The 18,457-nt window shown below is 34.6% G+C and overlaps 1 protein-coding gene and 1 pseudogene across 8 annotated transcripts in view; one reads left to right on the plus strand and one right to left on the minus strand.

Annotated features, from left to right (window-relative positions):
• The window catches only part of Epha5 (EPH receptor A5), a 378,563-nt gene that overhangs the window by 32,224 nt on the left and 327,882 nt on the right, over positions 1–18,457 (plus strand). For all 8 annotated transcript variants that reach the window (XM_008833254.2, XM_008833253.3, XM_008833256.2 and 5 more), the window contains exon 2: positions 17,291–17,355. In XM_008833254.2, coding sequence (XP_008831476.1) covers positions 17,291–17,355 — 65 coding nt within the window. The remainder of the gene's footprint in view (positions 1–17,290; positions 17,356–18,457) is intronic.
• On the minus strand, positions 7,325–7,423 carry LOC115070434 (annotated as a pseudogene).

An 18,457-nucleotide genomic window follows, 5' to 3' on the forward strand; every position in this document is an offset into this window, starting at 1 on the left:
TCAATACAAAAGAAAATAAACCACTAAAACTAACTCATGTGACAACCAGTAATAAGATACATAACTAGATTGAAATATAGTCACACAATTGATTGCAAAACAGCAATTAGAATAATCTAACTCCAACTTTACATGATAACACAGATGAATATAATATACAAAATCAGGAGTAAAAGAAACCAGATAGGGTTGGGTGCGTGGTGGTAGAACATCAGCCCATGAAGAGCCTGGCCTGAGATTCAATCCCGAATACTGTAGGAAAGAACAAAGAAGGAAAGGAACCAGAGAGAATAATGCAAACTGCTTACCTATGTTAATAAAAAGCAAAATGGAATAACGGGAATAAGGTATAGTGAGATAATTCAAACAACTCATTATCTTTGAGGGTATGGGCACTAGCTAGAAATAATTGCAAAAAATTAAGCACCAAAAATGCCCATACCATTTTTTAAATGAATCAATGAACTGGACATACAGTCCTATAAAGAAGAAACACAAATGTCTAGTACATATTGATTGTTCAACATTCTCAGTCATCAGAGAAATGTGCATGAAAATTAATTTAAAAATCACCTTACCCCAGTAAGAATAGTACCATCAAAAAAAAAGGCAACTAATTTAGGAATAATATGGGGAAATAGTCACTTTGGGTAAAAATGCAAGCTTTTACAGCTGCAATGGAAATCTTTGTGGCAGTTTCTCTAAAAAACGACAACAAACATAACAACAGTAACTACAATACAACTAAAAAGTTGAACTATCATATGATCCAAATCCACCACTCCTGGGTAAATACCCAAAGGACTATGTCCTACCACAGAGATATTTTCATATCCTGGTTAATTGATGCTTGATTCAGAATAGCATTTTAAAGGAACCAACCTATTGTCTATCAACTGATGAGTGGATAATGAAAACATGGCAAGTAGACACCATGATATTTTATTCATCTAAGAAGAAATATGAAATTACTAATGAAATTTTCAGGAAAATAGATGGCCTCATATATATTCTATTATTTGAATTAAGCCTAGCTCAAAAAGAAAAAAAAGTTGCATGTTCTCTCTCATATGTGGAGCCTAGTTTCTAATTTTTAAACAATCTTTTTTATAATTTTATTTTTATTTTATGTGTATGAGTGTATTGCCCGCATGTGTGCACCCATGTCGTGCAATACCCAAACAGAGGTCCAAAGAAACCATAAGATTTCCCCGAGAACCGGACTTACTGACGGTTTGTCAACAGCATGTGGGTGCTGGGAATCGAACCCAGGTCCTTTGTGAGAACAGACAGTACTCTTAACCACTGAGTCATCTCTCCAGCCCCTTAGTTCCCAGTTTTTAATGTATGTCTACTTACGTGAGAATGACTATGAGTATACGTCATTAAACCAGAAAACGGCCCACAAGAAGGTAAAAAGAAGCTTTAAGGAAGGTAGTCCAGGAACGTAACAGAACACATTGACAATATAGTGCAAAGAGGAATAACTGGCTGTGGATCGGTACAAGTGGAGATTAGAAGCAGGAGAAAGGAGCCTGTGCTGTTGGGGAGAGGAATAAGCAAAGCTAAGTATGCATAAAATGCCATAAAACATTACTTTGTATGCTAACTAAAAATCAAATTAAAAATTAATCATGTTAAAAATATTTTGCACTTTAGTACAAGAGAACTAATTACTGAAAGATAAGCTTCTCGGGTAATTCTGACATTTGAGGCAACTGTTAGGTTAGAATGGAGTCAGTTTATTTGATGGTAGTTACCTCAAGTAGTTGCAATAATCAATTATGTCTAGGTATAAGCGGAAAAGTTGACTGCAGGAGCAGTCATTAGAGCTCATAGTCTGTCATTAAGGCATCAGTGCAGTGTCTGTCATTAAGGCATCAGTGCAGTATCATGCTTTCTTACTCCTTGATTTCTGCTGGTGTACTGAGCAGAATGTCAAAGTCTCAATGCTATCTTAGGTTTGTTAGAGGAGTAGATGAGAGAGTGTACATATATTGTTTTGCAGAACATTTGACACATGACACTAAATACGTTCTTTCCCTATAATCTTTCTATGCACATGCGCTGCTCAAAATTACAACATAAAATAATTCTCTTCCATTTCTTTGTCTATGGAATTATATCTGGTTATGGATTTCTGTATTTAAGTCAGGAAATAACAAAAATATATGTAACACCCTTCAATCTATCACATAAATTTTAGCCAAATTTGCAAATTTAGTTTTACAATGAGAAATACATACTCCTTTTTTCTCCATTTTGTTGACTATTCTTTGTGCCCTGAAGTAGTTGACAAACTATAAAATCAACCCAGAGAGCAATAAATCACATTTGTCCTGAATGGAGCAATGCAGAAAGGCTGGACAGCTGTATATCTGGAGTCTGTTACCACAGATTAATTAAATGTGTGCTGTAATTGAACCCAGGGGCCTTTCTAATATTGATAAATAGAAATCAATAAGCAAGCATCCATCAAATATATATTATATCCTATGGGATTTTGATTCTGTGTTCCTTAGCACAAAGGAATGCTATCTACCTTCCACTAATTGACTTTATTCTATCTTCATATTGTAGTAGAGTTCTGACTGCCATTGAAACTGTTGTGTGAAGATTAAGGAAGACAAAGAACAGAAGGAGAGTAAGAATATACCTTTTGCACTCAACTACCCTTTCTTGTCCTCAAAGATAATGCATTCTCTCCAGGCCTTGTTCATCACAGAAGGATGGAGATGCTATCAGATGACTTTAATCTGCCATTCAACTAGCCAGAGACTGAAAATATATTCATTCCTGCGTGTTTTTTTCCTGGGGAATCAAATATACATTTTCTTAATCTTAGTGATTTATGTTATCAAGATGTTAAAGAAAATGAAGTACACTCAATTGATAATTAGCAAGTTATGAATATTTGAATTTATAAGCATAATGATCATATTTTTATTTTACCTTATACGTATCTCTCAGCATTAGGATGCGTGAAGATGAGAACTCAGTCTTCTTATACAGTCTCTTTTAATCATCATGTGCTCCTCATATGCCCTTAGTTCCACTATAAATGAGTTGCTATCTTTTCCCTTTTCTGAAAATAACCTGTTTATAAACTCTTATTATATAAGGCATTGAGATTAATAATATCAAGAAACGAAAGTATATTTATGATTATTTAGAATTAGCTTTTGTTTGGTCAATATTATGTGACTTACTTGGAAAATATTGTATGACTGGAGAGAAGACTCAGTGGTTAAGAGCGTATACAGCTCTCTAAGGGGACCCAATTTGATTCCCAGCACCCATTTCAGCTAACAACTTGTAACTCTACCTCTGGGAATCTGGCACCCGCTCTGACCTCCATAAGCACTACACTTACACAAACACACAGACTCCCACACAGGCACAAATGTACACACATTTTTTTAAATAAAATAATTTAAAAATTTCATTTGTGAAGTTTTTTTCCTTTTCTATGTGAACTAGGAATTTGCGATAGATTATGCACTCATTGATCCCTGAGGACTTATTTCTCCTAAAGAAAATGCCTTCTTAAGTACTGATTAGAATACTAACCAATCTACCCATCTTCATCATAATTATATGATTAATATCTGAGTGAGAAAATGAGTTTGAAGGCCATGTAAATTTCACTATGTGGCTTTATTTTAAAATATTAGAAAAGGAAAGACATTTTCTGCAAAATATTTGATATCTAATTAATGACTTCCAGAATAACTGTGGTATCAAACATTTCCTCTAATTATATTCATTGGTGGTTTTCTCTTGGACAAGTTTTAATTAAGTTGTACAATGAAGATCAATACTCATTGTGTATGCATTGTGATTTACAACAAGCATATATACTGTTCAGAACAATTTAATTACTGTAATTGTAGCAAAGACACTTAGTGATTGCACTCCATTAATGCCAATCCATTCGTTTTAATGGTCAAAAAAGGAGAAATGAACTTTCAAAATCTCACATTTATATACCCTCTGTCGCTATGTCTAGATTTTAAAAAATAATACCTTTTCATTTTGTGCGTGTGTGTGTGTGTGTTCATATATAACTAGCAGAGGAAACTGAGGCATTAATAATATCAGTGAGAATTTTTTAAATATATTCCATCATGAAAGCTGAGAAACGATTAAAGTTAAAATAAAAATACCTTTAATTGTATTAGTTTTGTGAAAAGTAACTAGAATTGTGTCTGTAGAATATTCTATTTTATTTCTGTAAAACAGACTTTTAGCATTTTTATATTATTTTAACATTTTTATTTATTGCTTTATTTTATGTATATGAATGTATTGCCTGTATGTATGTAAGTACACTCATGTCATCCAATGGCCAAATAGGTCAGTGGAGAGCATCAGATTTCCTGGAACTAGAGTTATAGACTATTGTTAGTCACCATATGGGTGCTGGGAGATGAATTCGGATTCTCTGCAGGAATAGCCAGTTCTCCTAACTACTGAGCCATCTCTCCATCCCTATTTTCATATTCTTAAATATAAATTCTTATTTTGTTTTATAAGGAATGGTTCCAAATAAGATAACTTTTGTTAAGAGAGATTACGATTCATATACGATATGAATAAATTTTGAAGTAGGGTTTTTTTGTGATATAAATAGATAAATAACAGAATATTTCAGTTTTAGCACTAATAAAACTTAGGTCAGATAATTATTTTATGGTATTCTTTGTTGTGTGTTTGGGAATGGCTTAACTACACGCTTAGCTATTTTTTCATTAAAGGTCAGTAGCAAATAGTTCCTAGGTGTCCACCCCAAATGTTCACACATGCGCGCGCACACACACACACACACACACACAACCTTATAAACATCATCAGACATCCTCTCTAAGAACCACTAGTCTCAGACACATCCTATTAACCAGCTCACTGAAAATGATTCTTTCTTTTATTGTATATTTTTACTGAATTTTTGTATATTTCATGCACATCTTACTCTTTATATCCCCTTCCTTACCCTTGCTCCTCTCTCCCCAGTTTAAGTACCCTCATTTTCCCCATTTCTCCCTTGGTAATACCTGTCTCCTATGGTCCCCATTTCTTCTGCTCCTTCTTCTCCTTTTTTCCCCATAGTTCCTTGTTTAACCATTCCTCTCTCCCTTCCACTTAATTCCCCCATTTTACCTATCCATCTCTTGGTAATATGTGTCTCCTACTGTTCTCTCTCTGACTCCTTTCCTTTTACCTCCCTGGTACCTTTCCATTTTCCTGGATCCTTCAGGCACTTCAGAATTTATACTCACAAAAAAGGATTTGGTACTATGGTCTACAAATGAGGAAGAAGATACATCATTTGTTTTTCTGTGTCTGTGTTACTTAGTATAACAGTTTCTAGTTCCATCACTTACCAGCAAATTTCATGATTTCATTTTTCTTTGCCACTGAATAGAACCCCGAGTGCCAATGCATCAAATTTTCATTATCATCAGTGCGGGCACAAAGATTGCTTCCATTTCTTAGAGATTGTGAAAAGAGCAGCGACAAGTATGGCTGTGCAAGTATTTTTGAAGTAGATTGAGTCCTTTGGGTATATGCATGAGTCTGCAATCCCACAGCCATGAATGAGTATTGCCCTTTCCCCACATTGTCTCCACTATTTGGTATCCTTTGTTCTCTTGACTTTAGCCAGTCTAATTGGGTAGTATGAAATCTTAAAGTGGTTTTAATTTGCATTTCCTTAATTACTAAGAATGGTAAACACTTTTTAAGGTGTTTCTTAGTTATCTATGTATTTTTTTGATAATTTCTTTAGATTCATAGCCCACCCTTTGTGTTATTTTTATTATTGATTCTTTGTTTTTTGAGATCTTTATATATTCTGGATGTTAAACCCCTGTCAGATGTGTTCCTGGTAAAGATGTTCTCCTACTCTGTCTGTTTTCTCTTCACTTCCTTTCTTGTTTATTTTGCTGTACAGAGGCTTTTTAGTTTAATGAAGTCCCACTTGTTCATTATTGAGCTTACTTCTGAACAATTGATACCTGATTTAGAAACTCTATCCCTATACCTAAATCTTGGTACTGCCTATGAAGACAATTCATTTTTCATTTTTCATTTTTTAAAATAATTTTTATGTTTATGAGTGTAATGCCTCCATGTGTATAAGTATGATTGTTTTGTGCAGTGCCCACAAAGGACAGAAGAGGGCATGGATCCCCTGGAATTGGAATTACTGACGGTTGCTCACTGTCATGTGTATACTAGAATTTGGACCCAGGCCTTTTGCAAGAGCAACCAGTTCTCTTAAATGCTGAATCATCGTTCGAGGCTCCAATATGATTTGTTTTTAAGACAGTTACTCAAGTGTTTGAAATTATCCTGGATTTCAGTCAGTTGTGCTCCTTAAAACAGTTTTATTTTTTATTAGTTATGTGTATGCTTCTGTCTGTGTGAGGATATGTGCACATGAGTGCAGGTATCTCTAGAAGCTGGGAGAGGGTGTGGCATCCCTGAGTTGTTACAGGTGGTTGTAAGCCACCTGATGTGGCTATTAGAAGCTGAAGTCTATAAGAGTCCTCTGAAAGAGCAGCACATGCTCTTAACCTTTCAACCATCTCACTAGCCCTCACTGTTATGTTCTTTTAAAAAACAAAACAGCTTTTCGAAGAGATAAGAACTGGAGGATAACAGAAGACCTCACTCACATTTAGGAAAGAAAATATCTTTTATGACTTAACCAAAGAAGCTATTTCATGAGATGTGTTTTTCAAAGAAACATGAAGACTTAACAATTCTCAGAAAAGGAGACAGTTATATGATATAGCTAAAGCAGCATGTTTAATGATTAGCAAAGAAGGTTACACTTTTTTAAAAAAATATTTAACAACCACATAATTAGAAGAAGCATTTCATTACAACAGCATTGACATATTAAATAACAATTTCCAGAGCTAAGATGTATATTTTTAAAAATTGGCTATAAATTTTTAGGTTTAGGGTTGAATTCATACAGTCTTACAATATCGTACTCAGTATAAACCCGATAAGACATAAAATTGAGTGAGGTTTTAGCCTTTAAAAAAGATCCCCATTCATTATTAAATTATACTGTTTCATACAGAAAATCTCATTTTAATGCAACTAACACTTATATGTTTGCAAATGCATCTCTAATCTCCATATATTTATTAGTAGTCACAGTCAGTTACTTTCTGAGACCCTTGGCCCCTGAGCATGGATATAAAGTCATCAAGTAGATTTCAATAGTAATGTTTTTCACTTCTACTAATTAACATGAAGCAAATTTTTATGATTCTTCCTCAACTATAACTCATTTTTATTGAATTTTTATGTGTATTTCATGCAGAATATCCCAAACAATCTTATTAATCTATTAAAATAAGAACAGATACTACACTTGATGTTAGCCAAAAGGATGAGAAGCAATTCAATCTTTTTCATCTATATACTGCATTGCAAGTGACACTTTCCCATTTCCCCCACCCCCATTGGAGACTGTATACTCTGTCATCCCTATTACAGTCCACTGTGTTGTCAGTGCCCCAGTCATTCCCTAGTGTGTATCCATCCCCTGAGTCTAGTCAGCCTATCTATAGTTCCTTGTTTTAGGAAGATCAGCTTTTCCTCATCTAGCAGAAAGCTGTTGCCAATATTCCATTAGATAAGATTGGGGTTTGCTGTTCGTTTTTCCACTTCTATGCTGGGTTACTGTCTAGGAGTCTCTTGGGCCACCCTGGCCAAAAACTCAAAGGCAAGTTTCTCCTGTCTGGCATTGTTTCTTGTTATGTAGCCTTTAGCTACACACATGGACTCAAAGAATTAATACTGACCTCTTTAATCTTTGGTTATACTTTCATTTTGGGTGTTTAAGGCCATGGGATTTCCCAGATAAATTTATTTTTACTCTTATGGTCGTTTGAAGATCTGTTCCTCAGGGGTCACATAGGCTTAGGAGGAGCCCCTGGCTCCTTGCCTCTACCAATTCCATCTATGTGAAGATAAGTCAAAGGTCCTCCTGGAACTGTAGATGGCTTCACTTGGAAGCGTGGAGGAAATGTTTCCTCTGGGTTGGCCCTCCTCTTTGTAGACTGGACACTGATTTAAGTCCTTTTGGTGGCATCGCCATGGCCTCCTTGATCAAGAGGACAGGTGATTCACTACAATTATAGGACATTTTGAGAGATGCTCCATAGTCCCCTGCAACTTAGTTGACTGTGGAGGGCAAGGAGCAAAAACTGTCATTTAAGTCCCTCTGACTGAATTAGTATATGCCTCAAAGTATGGCTGTTAAATGTCCAAGAAGGTTAGTCCCATCAGTCTGGTGCTTTTAATTACTATATGCTATTTAGATAAAGCTTGGTCAAAAAGCCAAATATTCTCAGATGAATCTTGGCTAGACATATATTATGTTCCTTGAGCTAGTTATATGTATAATTTGTCAGTAGGTTGTGGACTAATATGAGTCCCTCTTTTGTTTGTTTGTTTGTTTGGTTGGTTTTAAACTAGCTGAGAATTATTTATCTCTTGCATTGTCTAACGCTTCCATCATGGTTTCCCCATTTAAAGTGCCCCATTTTCCTATTTCTCCCTTAATAATACCTTTCTTCTATGGGCCTACCTCTCTTGAGCTTATTGGTTCCCATTATCAACAAGGTTCCTTGTATAATCCTCCCTTCCCTCTCCCCTTAAAATACCCCCATTTTTATCCATATCTCCCTTATTAACACATTTCCTACTGTTCTCTTTTAGAGTCTCTCTTTTCCTTTACCTCCCTGGTTCCTTTTCATTATCCTGGTTGCTGTAGTTGTGTCTGGATATATACTCACTTATAAGGATCTGGTGCTAGGATCCACATATGCAGGCGAACATGTTTTCTGCTTCTCTGAGTCTGTGTTACTTCACTTAGTATAATAGCTTCTAGTTCCACCCATTTACCTGTGAAATTTATGATTTCATCTTTTGTTACTGCTGAGTAAAATTCCATCGAATAAATGAATCACATTTTCCTTATCCACTTGTCAGGTGGGGGACACTTAGGTTGCTTCCATCTCTCAGCTATTGTGAAAAGAGCAGCTACAAACATGGATGTACAAGTGTTTCTGCAATAGGATGAATTCCTTGGGTATATGCCAAGGAATGTTATAACTGGGTCAAATGGTAGGTTCTTCTGTAGTATTTTAAGACTTCTCCACACTGCTTTCCATAGGGGTTGAACAAGTTTGCAATCCCACCAGCAGTGGATGAGTGTTCCCCTTTCCCCACATCCTCTCTAATATTTGGTATCATTTGTTCTCTTGATATTAGTCAGTCTGACTGGGGTAAGATGAAATCTTAAAGTGGTTTTAATTTTCATTTCCCTAATTAGTAATGACGTTGAACACCTTCTGAGATGCTCTTAGGCATCTTTATGGCTTTTGAGAACTCTCTGTTCAGCTCCTTATCCCGTCTTTTAATTTGTGTTACTTCCTTTCTTATTTGTTTTTTGAGTTCATTGTACATTCTGGATGTTAAACCTCGGTCCGATGTGTTGCTGATGAAGATTTTCTCCCATTCTGTGTGTTTTCTCTTCACTTCCTTGGTTGCTTCTTTTGATGTAGAAAAGCATTTTAGTTTAATGAAGTCCCATTTGTTGATTCTTGACCTTGTTTCCTGAACAATTGTTGTCGGGTGTAGAAAATCCTTTCTTACACCTGTATCTTATAGGGTATTGTCAATGTTTTCTTCTAACACTTTCAGAATTTCAGGCTTCACATTAAGGTCTTTGATCCATTTGGAGTTCACTTTTGTGCAAGGGAAAAGATGGGCATTTAGTTTCAATCTTTTATAGGTGGAGATCCAGTTTTGCCAGCACCATTTGCTAAAAATGTTGTCTTTCCTCCAGTGAATATTCTTGATCCCTTTGTCAAATATCGGGTGGTTGAAATTGCATATACTCATATTTGGGTCTTCAATTTTGTTCCATTGATCTATGGCTCTATTTTTGTGCCACTATCATGCTTTTTTTTAATGACCATAGTCTGTAATACAGTTTAAAATCTGATATAGTAATCCACCCAGCATTGCTCATAGTACTCAGGGTTGCTTTGCAAGCCGAGGTCTTATTTGCTTCCATATGAATCTTAGGATGTTTTTACTAATTCTGTAAAGAATGTCATTGGGATTTTAATTGGCATTGCATGGCTTTTGGTAGGATGGTCATTTTCACAATATTAATTCTTCCAATCCATGAGCATGGGAGGTTCCTCCATCTTCTGATGCCTTCCTCAATCTCTTTCTTTAAAGATGTAAAATTTTCATTGTAGAGGTCTTTAATATCTTTGATCAGGTTTATCCTGAGATATTTAATTAATTAATTAATTATTTTTTTCAGCTATTGTGAAAGAGAGTGTTTCCATTTACTCTTTCACTGATTGCTTCTTATTGCTATATAGAAGGCTACAGACTTTCGTAGATTAATTTTGTAACCTACCACTTAACTGAAAGTGTTAATCATTTCTAGGAATTTTCTGGTGGAATTTTGGGCATGTCTTAGATATTTCATATCATCTTCAAAAATGGATAACTTAATCTCTATTTTCCAATTATTACTCCTTTAATTTTCTTCTCTTGTCTTATTGCTCTTTCAAGACTTTCAAGCACTATGTTAAAAAGGCATTGGGATAGTGGGCAGCCTAATCTGGTTCCTGATTTTAATGAGAATACTTCCAGTTTTTCTCCATTTAGGATGTTGGCTGTGGGATTGTTGTATATGGCTTTAATTATGTTGAGGTATGCTCCCTCCAATCCAATTCCCTCTAGGACTTTGAACATAAATGCATATTGAATTTTGTCAAAGGCTTTCTCTGCACCTATTGAGATGACCATGTGGTTCTTGTCTTTGAGTCCATTTATATGATTTATGGAGTGTATTGACTTACATATATTGAACCATCCCTGCATCTTTGGAATAAAGCCAATGTAATCATGGTGAATGATCTTTTTTGATGAGTGTCTGTAATGCAGTTTGCAAATATTTTGTTGAGAAATTTTGCATCTATGTTCACTAAAGAGATGGGTCTGTAGTTTTCTTTTTGTATATTTACCTGGCTTTGGTATTATAGTGGTCCTGGCTTAATAGAAGCAATTTGGAAGTTCTCTCTCCATGCATATATTTTTGAACAAATTAAGTAGTATTAGATGTAGATATTCTTTAAATGTCTATTAGAATTCTGCTGTAATTCCATCTTGTTCTGGGATTTTTTCAGTTGGGAGGTTTTGTATTACTGTTTCAATTTCCTTATGTGTTATGGATCTGTTTAAGATGTTGATCTCTTCTTGGGTTAGTTTTGGTGGTTCCCATGCTTTTAGATCCCCATCTATTTCTTTTAGGTTTTCAAATTAGGTAGCATATAGGTTTTTAAACTATTCCGTTATAATGTTCTGGATCTTTTTTTTTTGTCTGTTGTGATTTTCCCCTTTCATCTCTGATTTTGTTGATTTGGAGGTTCTCTTTCTTTCTTTTAGTTACCTGGACTAGGAGGTCTGTCAATCTTGTTTATGTTTTCAATGAGCCAGCTCTTAGATTCATTGATTCTTTGTATTGTTTTCTTAGTTTCTATTTCATTAATTTCTGTTCTGATTTTTGTTATTTCTTCTTGTCTCCTGGGTTTATGTTTCATTTATTGTTGCTTTTTAAGTGTCTTGAGTTGCAATGTTAAGTCATTTATTTGTGTTCTTTCTGATTTTTTAATGAATGCATTTAGAGCTATAAACTTCCCTCTAAGGACTGCTTTCAACATATCCCAGAGGTTGTGTTGTCTTGTATTGTCCTTTTCATTTAGTTCTACGAAAATTTTTATTTCTTTCTTAATTTCTCCTTTGACCCTTTCATCATTCAAGAGTGTTTTGTTTAATCTCCATTTGTTCATGCAATTAGTAGGGTTTCTTCCAGTGTTGACTTTAAGCTTTATTGCATTGTGGTTTGATAGAACGCATGGAATTATTTCAATCTTTTTGTATTTTTTGAGGCTTATTTTCTGCTCTAGTATGTGATTGGTTTTCAAGAAAGATCCATGGGGCACTGAACAGAAAGTATATTCATTGGTGCTTGAGTGGAATATTTGGTAAATGTCTGTTAGGCCCATTTGATGTATAGTATTGTTGAATTCAGATGCCACTCTGTTAATTCCCTATCCTGTTGAACTATCTGATGGAGACATGGGGTATTGAAGTCACCAGGTATTAATGAGTTGGGATTATTCTGTTTTTTCCAGTCCTGTAGTACTGTTTTTATGAAGTTGGGTGCACCAGAGTTTGGTGAATATATGTTCATGATTGTAATATCTTCTTGGTCAATTGTTCCTTTGATCAGATTGAAGTGGCCCTTTTTATCTCTTCTGATTAGTTTTAGTTTGAAGGCTATTTTGTCGAATATTAGAATTGAAACACCTGGTTTTTTCCTAGTACTATTCACTTGCTATATATTTTTTTCGTCCTTTCACCTTAAGGTAGTGCCTTTCCTTGAAAGTGAGATTAGTATCTTGTAGACAACAAAAGGATGGGTTTGTTTCTTAATCCTTTCAACTAGTCTGTGTCTTTTGACTGGGGTGTTCAGTCCATTGATATTTAAAGTTATTACTGAAAGATGATTCCAGTTATTTTTATTTCTGTTCACATTCTTAGTGTAGCTGTGCATTTCCACGGGTATACCTTCATTATGTTTCTTTCTGTACCCTCCTTGGGTGTAGTTGTTCCTTTCTTCACCTCTTTTTACTGCTTCAAGAACTCTTTGAAGGGCTGACTTTTGGATATGAATTCTTTCAGCCTATGATGTCATGGGAGATTTTTCTTTCCCCTTTGACTATAATAGACATTTTGGCTGGGTAAAGTAATCTGGGTTGGCATCTGTGGTCATTTAGAATTGGGAATACTTAGGTCCAGGCTCTCTTGGCTTTCATAGTTTGCACTGAAACATCAGGTGTAATTCTGATTCATTTCCCTTTATATCTAGCTTGTTGTTTTTCTTTTGCAGCTTTCAGTATTCTCTATTTGTTCTGTATGTTTAGTGTTTTTACTATGATGTGCCATGGAGTGTGTCTTTTCTGGTCCTGTCTATTTGGTGCTCGATATGCTTCTTGTATTTGTATGGGCATGTCTTTCTTTAATTTTGGGAAATTGTCTTCTACAATCCTGTTGAACATCTGGTACATATCATTATCCTGGGATTCTTCTCCTTCTTGTATGCCTATGATTCATAAGTTTGGTCTTTTTATGGTGTCACACTATTCCTGCATATTCCATTCTTGTGTTTTATTAAATTTTTCATAATCTTTTTTTTTTTTTTTTTTTCAGAGCTGAGGAACGAACCCAGGGCTTTGTGCTTGCCAGGCAAGCACTAGCACTGAGCTAAGTCCCCAACCCCATAATCTTTCCTTGAGTGGTCTAATTCATCCACTTTGTGTTCCAGTCTTGATATTCTGTTTTGCATTTCATTCATCCTGTTGGTGAGGCCTTCTCTGTCATTTCTAATTGGCTTATTGAGTGTTTCAGAGACTTCTTCATTTCAGCCTGATTATTCTTCAATATTTCTATCTCTTTTCTGAATTAATTCAGAAGTTTATCCCTATCATCTTTCAGCTCTATGATTTCTTTCTTTGTGTGTTCTTTAAATTCACATAATTCTTTTATCATGTTTATAATTGTTCTATTGAATTCCATGTCCTGTGTTATCTCTAGTGTGTTCTCATTGTACTCCTCTACAGGTCTACTGGTACTTGGTTGGGATATATTATTTTGTTTTTTCATGTTATTATTTTCTCACTCTGACTTCTACATGACTTTAGTAGTTTCTGATTTTTGTGTGAGACCCACCTTCCTTTGTTGAGTTTAGGTCTACTTCTTTTTTTAACTTTGTGTGCCTTTGTAATTTACTTGTTGGGTATGAAAAGCTGGTTGGTCTAGGCTTCAATTTCTCTCTTTTGATTCTATACTGGAGGAGCCAAATTGATTTTGTCTTCCTCCTCAGGAGTTCCCACAGAGGCCCAAGTCGGGTGAGGATCAGATGCTCTCAGGTTTTCTCCTAAGGACTGTATCCATTCACGAAAGATGCTGGCCCCACAAAGCTGGGTGGCTGGGTTGCCTAGATATGCAAAAGGAAGTGGGAATGGAAAGAGGCCCCAAGGGCTGCCAGGGACTACAGGGAAGAACTGGGTTGGTCTGAATGCAAAGGATCAGGATGCAGTGGGAAGTCTGGGCCAAGAGGTCAAACCAGAGGTCTGGGGTGCCAAGACAAGAAATGGGTCAGTGCCCCTCATAGGAGAAAAGGTGGGGTGGGGAGCTGGGAGAGTGAATGATGCTGGGGGCATCAAGGAAGAGTGGTCACTGCTAACCTTACCAAGGAAAGCTGCTGGTCCCAGGAAGTTACACATTATTAAAATTTTATATATTCATCACAGTTGTTTTCTCTTAAGTGTCTGAGTACTTGACAATGGTCCTGAGAATTTATTCATCATTATATACAAAAATAATGACACAATTTTACATTCTTTTTCTGGATTTCAAATTTGCAAGTTACAGACCCAATATTTTCTTTGCATTGTGAAATTATTGAAATTGTATTTTCAGGAGGAAAAACGTTTTAGTGATGTGACACATGCATTTCCAAGAAGCTTCAATGTCTCTTTTCATAATGAAAGTATTTTCACATAATTACAATAAGTAAAATCATCAGTTCCTACTGTACCTATTGTCTTGTATTTTGTGGTATATTTAACTAGTGAAAACTGCTCTTTCAAATTTATATTAACAATGCAGTATTATTCTGAGGTCATTAACTCTCTTCCACATGTATTTCTAACCAAAAAAAATGCTGAAAATAATAATGTAAATTAATGTAAACCAAAAATAATGAAGCAACAAGCAACCAAATTTTGAATAGCAAATTTTGGCATTGAAATTCTTTAAAAAATAATGTCTATTTTAAAGCTGTATATTAGTAAGAGGCCTACAAGGAATGCTTTTTCTGCTGGCAAGCTGGCTATGCATTCCTAATATTCCTGTGTACAGCAGTTTGAATCACAGGATAAATTTCCACTGACCCGGGACACAGTCACACCCTTTGCTGATCTTAACTCCCATATCTCATCTATACAAATTCCTGCTTAATATCAAAGATGATCAAAATTAAGCATTGAGATGAATAAACATAACAGTTTAAGTGTTCACTCCCCTGGGTATTCAGTCATGTCTAGACAGAGCCCTGGTGTTCCAGATACACTAAAACGAGGCCAAGGACACTTATATTTAATGTATTCATGTTTTACTTATTCCAATGGAGAAGAGAAAAGCCAACAACAGAATGAAATAAATAGCATGGATCTACCTTAAAAATTAGATGTAGTGGTATAACTGGCAGACCAGTGGATAACAAAACCATTTATTTTATGTGTGTGTATGTTTGGGGGGTGGTTTGTTTTCTTTTCTTTTTCTATTTTTTTTTTAAATAAACAGGTTTTTCAGTTAAGGTAATATTCCATGAAAGAATTAGGAATTCCACAAAATAGTTGTTTTTTTTATTATTCTATGAGGCCAATATGATGGCAGCAGTCTAAAGATGATGTAAATATTATATGTCATGCATCTTTATACTTGCAGTACAGTGATGGCATAGAAAAAAGCAATTATACTTAGGAAAAGCAATGAATATGTAATAACTAGCATTTTCTGTTCCCTATAATTTAGTTATTGATTTATTATAATCTTATTATGATTTTAACTGTTTATAGGATACATATATTCACTTGTATACTTTGTTTCTCATTAATCTTTACATCTTAAACAAAATTAGGATAATAAAGTTTAAATGTGCATACATTTTATAAGATCCAAAATTACTCCTTCATTTATGATGATAAGGTTCACATAGCTTTTTTCTCTATGTTTGTTTGTTAGTCTGACCACACGTTTCCTAGTCTATCAACTCTTACTCATTTTGTATCCCCAGCTCACATTTTCAGATAGACTCACACTTTTAAAGTTGAAGGCACTTCAGGAAAACTGGCTCTTGAATGTGGTACACTAAGCTTCAGAACCTCTCACTAGAATTATTCTGTGTGACTTCCTTTCTGGCTCATAAGGCATGCTCAGTCAAACTGTTGAAATAGATTGCACAGTGGACCACAAAGATGCTTGAAAAAAAGAGGTAAAAAGTTAGGAAAATAAAGATCTTTGGTAAAAGTCCAAAGCATTTAAATAGATAGTACCCCATTAGCTGATTTGATTGCCTAAGGATGGAATGTAAGTGCATTATATGTGATCATGTGTGTTGTGTGTGTACATATACTCATCTGTACCCTCCTGCAGGACTACTAGATGCGAAGTATCTGAAAATTCAATTTGTGGCACATTTTATCTCTGGCCATACATGAGTAGAAGACATCTCTGAGGGTACAAAGGACGTTTAACTATAGAAACAATCTCAAGAATTGCTACAGTTTATCTTGAATAAATGTGTATAGGTTTATTTCCTAATTAAATTCTGTTATTTGTATTGTAGATGTTTGTTAATATAAAAATGTTACATGTTTTGAATAGTTCATTGTTATTTAATATAAATTACTTTATTATTGTTCAAAACAGCTTGGGTTTGGAGAAAATAGAACATGTTTAGCTCCAGTTTTACAGCTGAAATTAGTCATGATTTCAGTGTCTTTAAAAAAAAGACTTTTTTTTTTCTTTTTCATATTACCTGTCCATCTTAGTCTTTATTTGATAAAATAAAAGATTTTTTTTTTTTGAGACAGGGTCTCCCTGTATACAAGGTTGGCCTCGAACTCACAGAGATCCGCCAGCTTCTGTCTCCTGAGTGCTGGGATTAAAGGTGTGTACCACCATGCCCAGCTTGGTGATCACATAGTTTATGTGATTTTATTTATTGTTGCTACATAACAGCTTGGGGGAAGAAAATAAAACATGTTTAGATACAATTTTATTACTGTAAATTAATCACAATTTCTGTGCCTTAATAAAAAGCCTTTTTATCTTTTTTACATTACCTATCTTATTCTTATTTGAAAAAATAACAGATTAGAGGTCACATTGCTTGTGTGTTTTTATTATAGTGCTCCATTTATTTATTCAAAATTACCTGTTCTTTTGCAACTCAACACTAGTCTATATAAACAATAACTTGTATAATAATCATAATGGATGTATAATATAATTTCAGTAACATAAGCAGTTACGCATTCTAGTAGCACTACCTCTTTAGGGATACATTAAAATGTATTTCATTCAGTTTTTGTTTCTTCTTTTTCAGTGAATTTATTAGATTCCCGCACAGTCATGGGGGACCTCGGATGGATTGCTTTTCCAAAAAATGGGGTAAGTTCTTATAGAACTTCCTTGAAGGCATAAGCTTCATGCACATCCTTCATGCAAAAGGTTGTACTTGATTGAAAGTCATTGGAAATATATGTTGAGAGAGGAGCAATATTTGTTTCTGGTGTGGAAAAGGGATCTCAGATTAATTCTGACAGGAAAAAATGCATCAATAAAGAAAGGTTTTAATGACTGAATAATAAATGTGTCATTTTCCTGTCACTATTTCTCCACAGATGAGGTTTCCACAGCATCTAGGAAAGTCTTATGCTTTGTCCTTACACTGGTTAAGTTGTACAGGAAATATAAATAACACCTGTGAGCAGTTTTAATGCAAACTGAGATCAATTCATTCTTCATTTCATTTTCACAAAAGTTGAAAACAAATACAGTTAAATTCCATTGAGATTGAAAAAGTCTCATATTTTCAGTTCCAATAGCATTCAAAGGTTTCCTTCCAATTTTTGAATTTCTTCACTTAAAACTTTCACAAGAAGCTGGGCGGGGTGGCTATGCCTTTACCCCAGCATTCAGGAAGAAGAGGCAGGTGGATCTCAGTGGTATAGGTGCCAACCTTCTACATAGAGATTTCCAAGCCAGCTGTGGCTACAGAGAGACACTATTTCATTAAAAAAAAAAAAAGACAAAGAAAATCAAACAAATCAAAACAAAACTTTCATTGTTTCATTGGAATATTTTTGTGTTTAGCATTTCATTAAATTATTCTAGTGGCATTCCTTGGAATGAAACTTAGATGTCATTTATATGACTACATATTTCAAATAACTTATGTTGATAATACATTCATAAAATTAAAAAACATCAAATTATTATCTTCGCATTTAAATGTACAACAGTTCTATCAGAAAACAAAAACCTGAATCTAGCTTTTTGTATCATTGAATTGCACTGAACTATAGACTATATGTTACAATTTTATAATAAAGTAATTTCTATTTTATGAGGTTTTTATTAACCAGTAATTTAAATATTTTAACAATTTATCATTTTCAAGATAATATTATACTCAATGAATTATCCTGATGCAAAACAAATGACATTTTAATCCTTTATTTGAAATTTTTATATAAATAATTTGGATACT

The sequence above is a fragment of the Nannospalax galili genome, unplaced genomic scaffold, assembly GCF_000622305.1.
Source record: "Nannospalax galili isolate Female #2095 unplaced genomic scaffold, S.galili_v1.0 scaffold433, whole genome shotgun sequence".
Lineage (NCBI taxonomy): Eukaryota > Metazoa > Chordata > Mammalia > Rodentia > Spalacidae > Nannospalax > Nannospalax galili.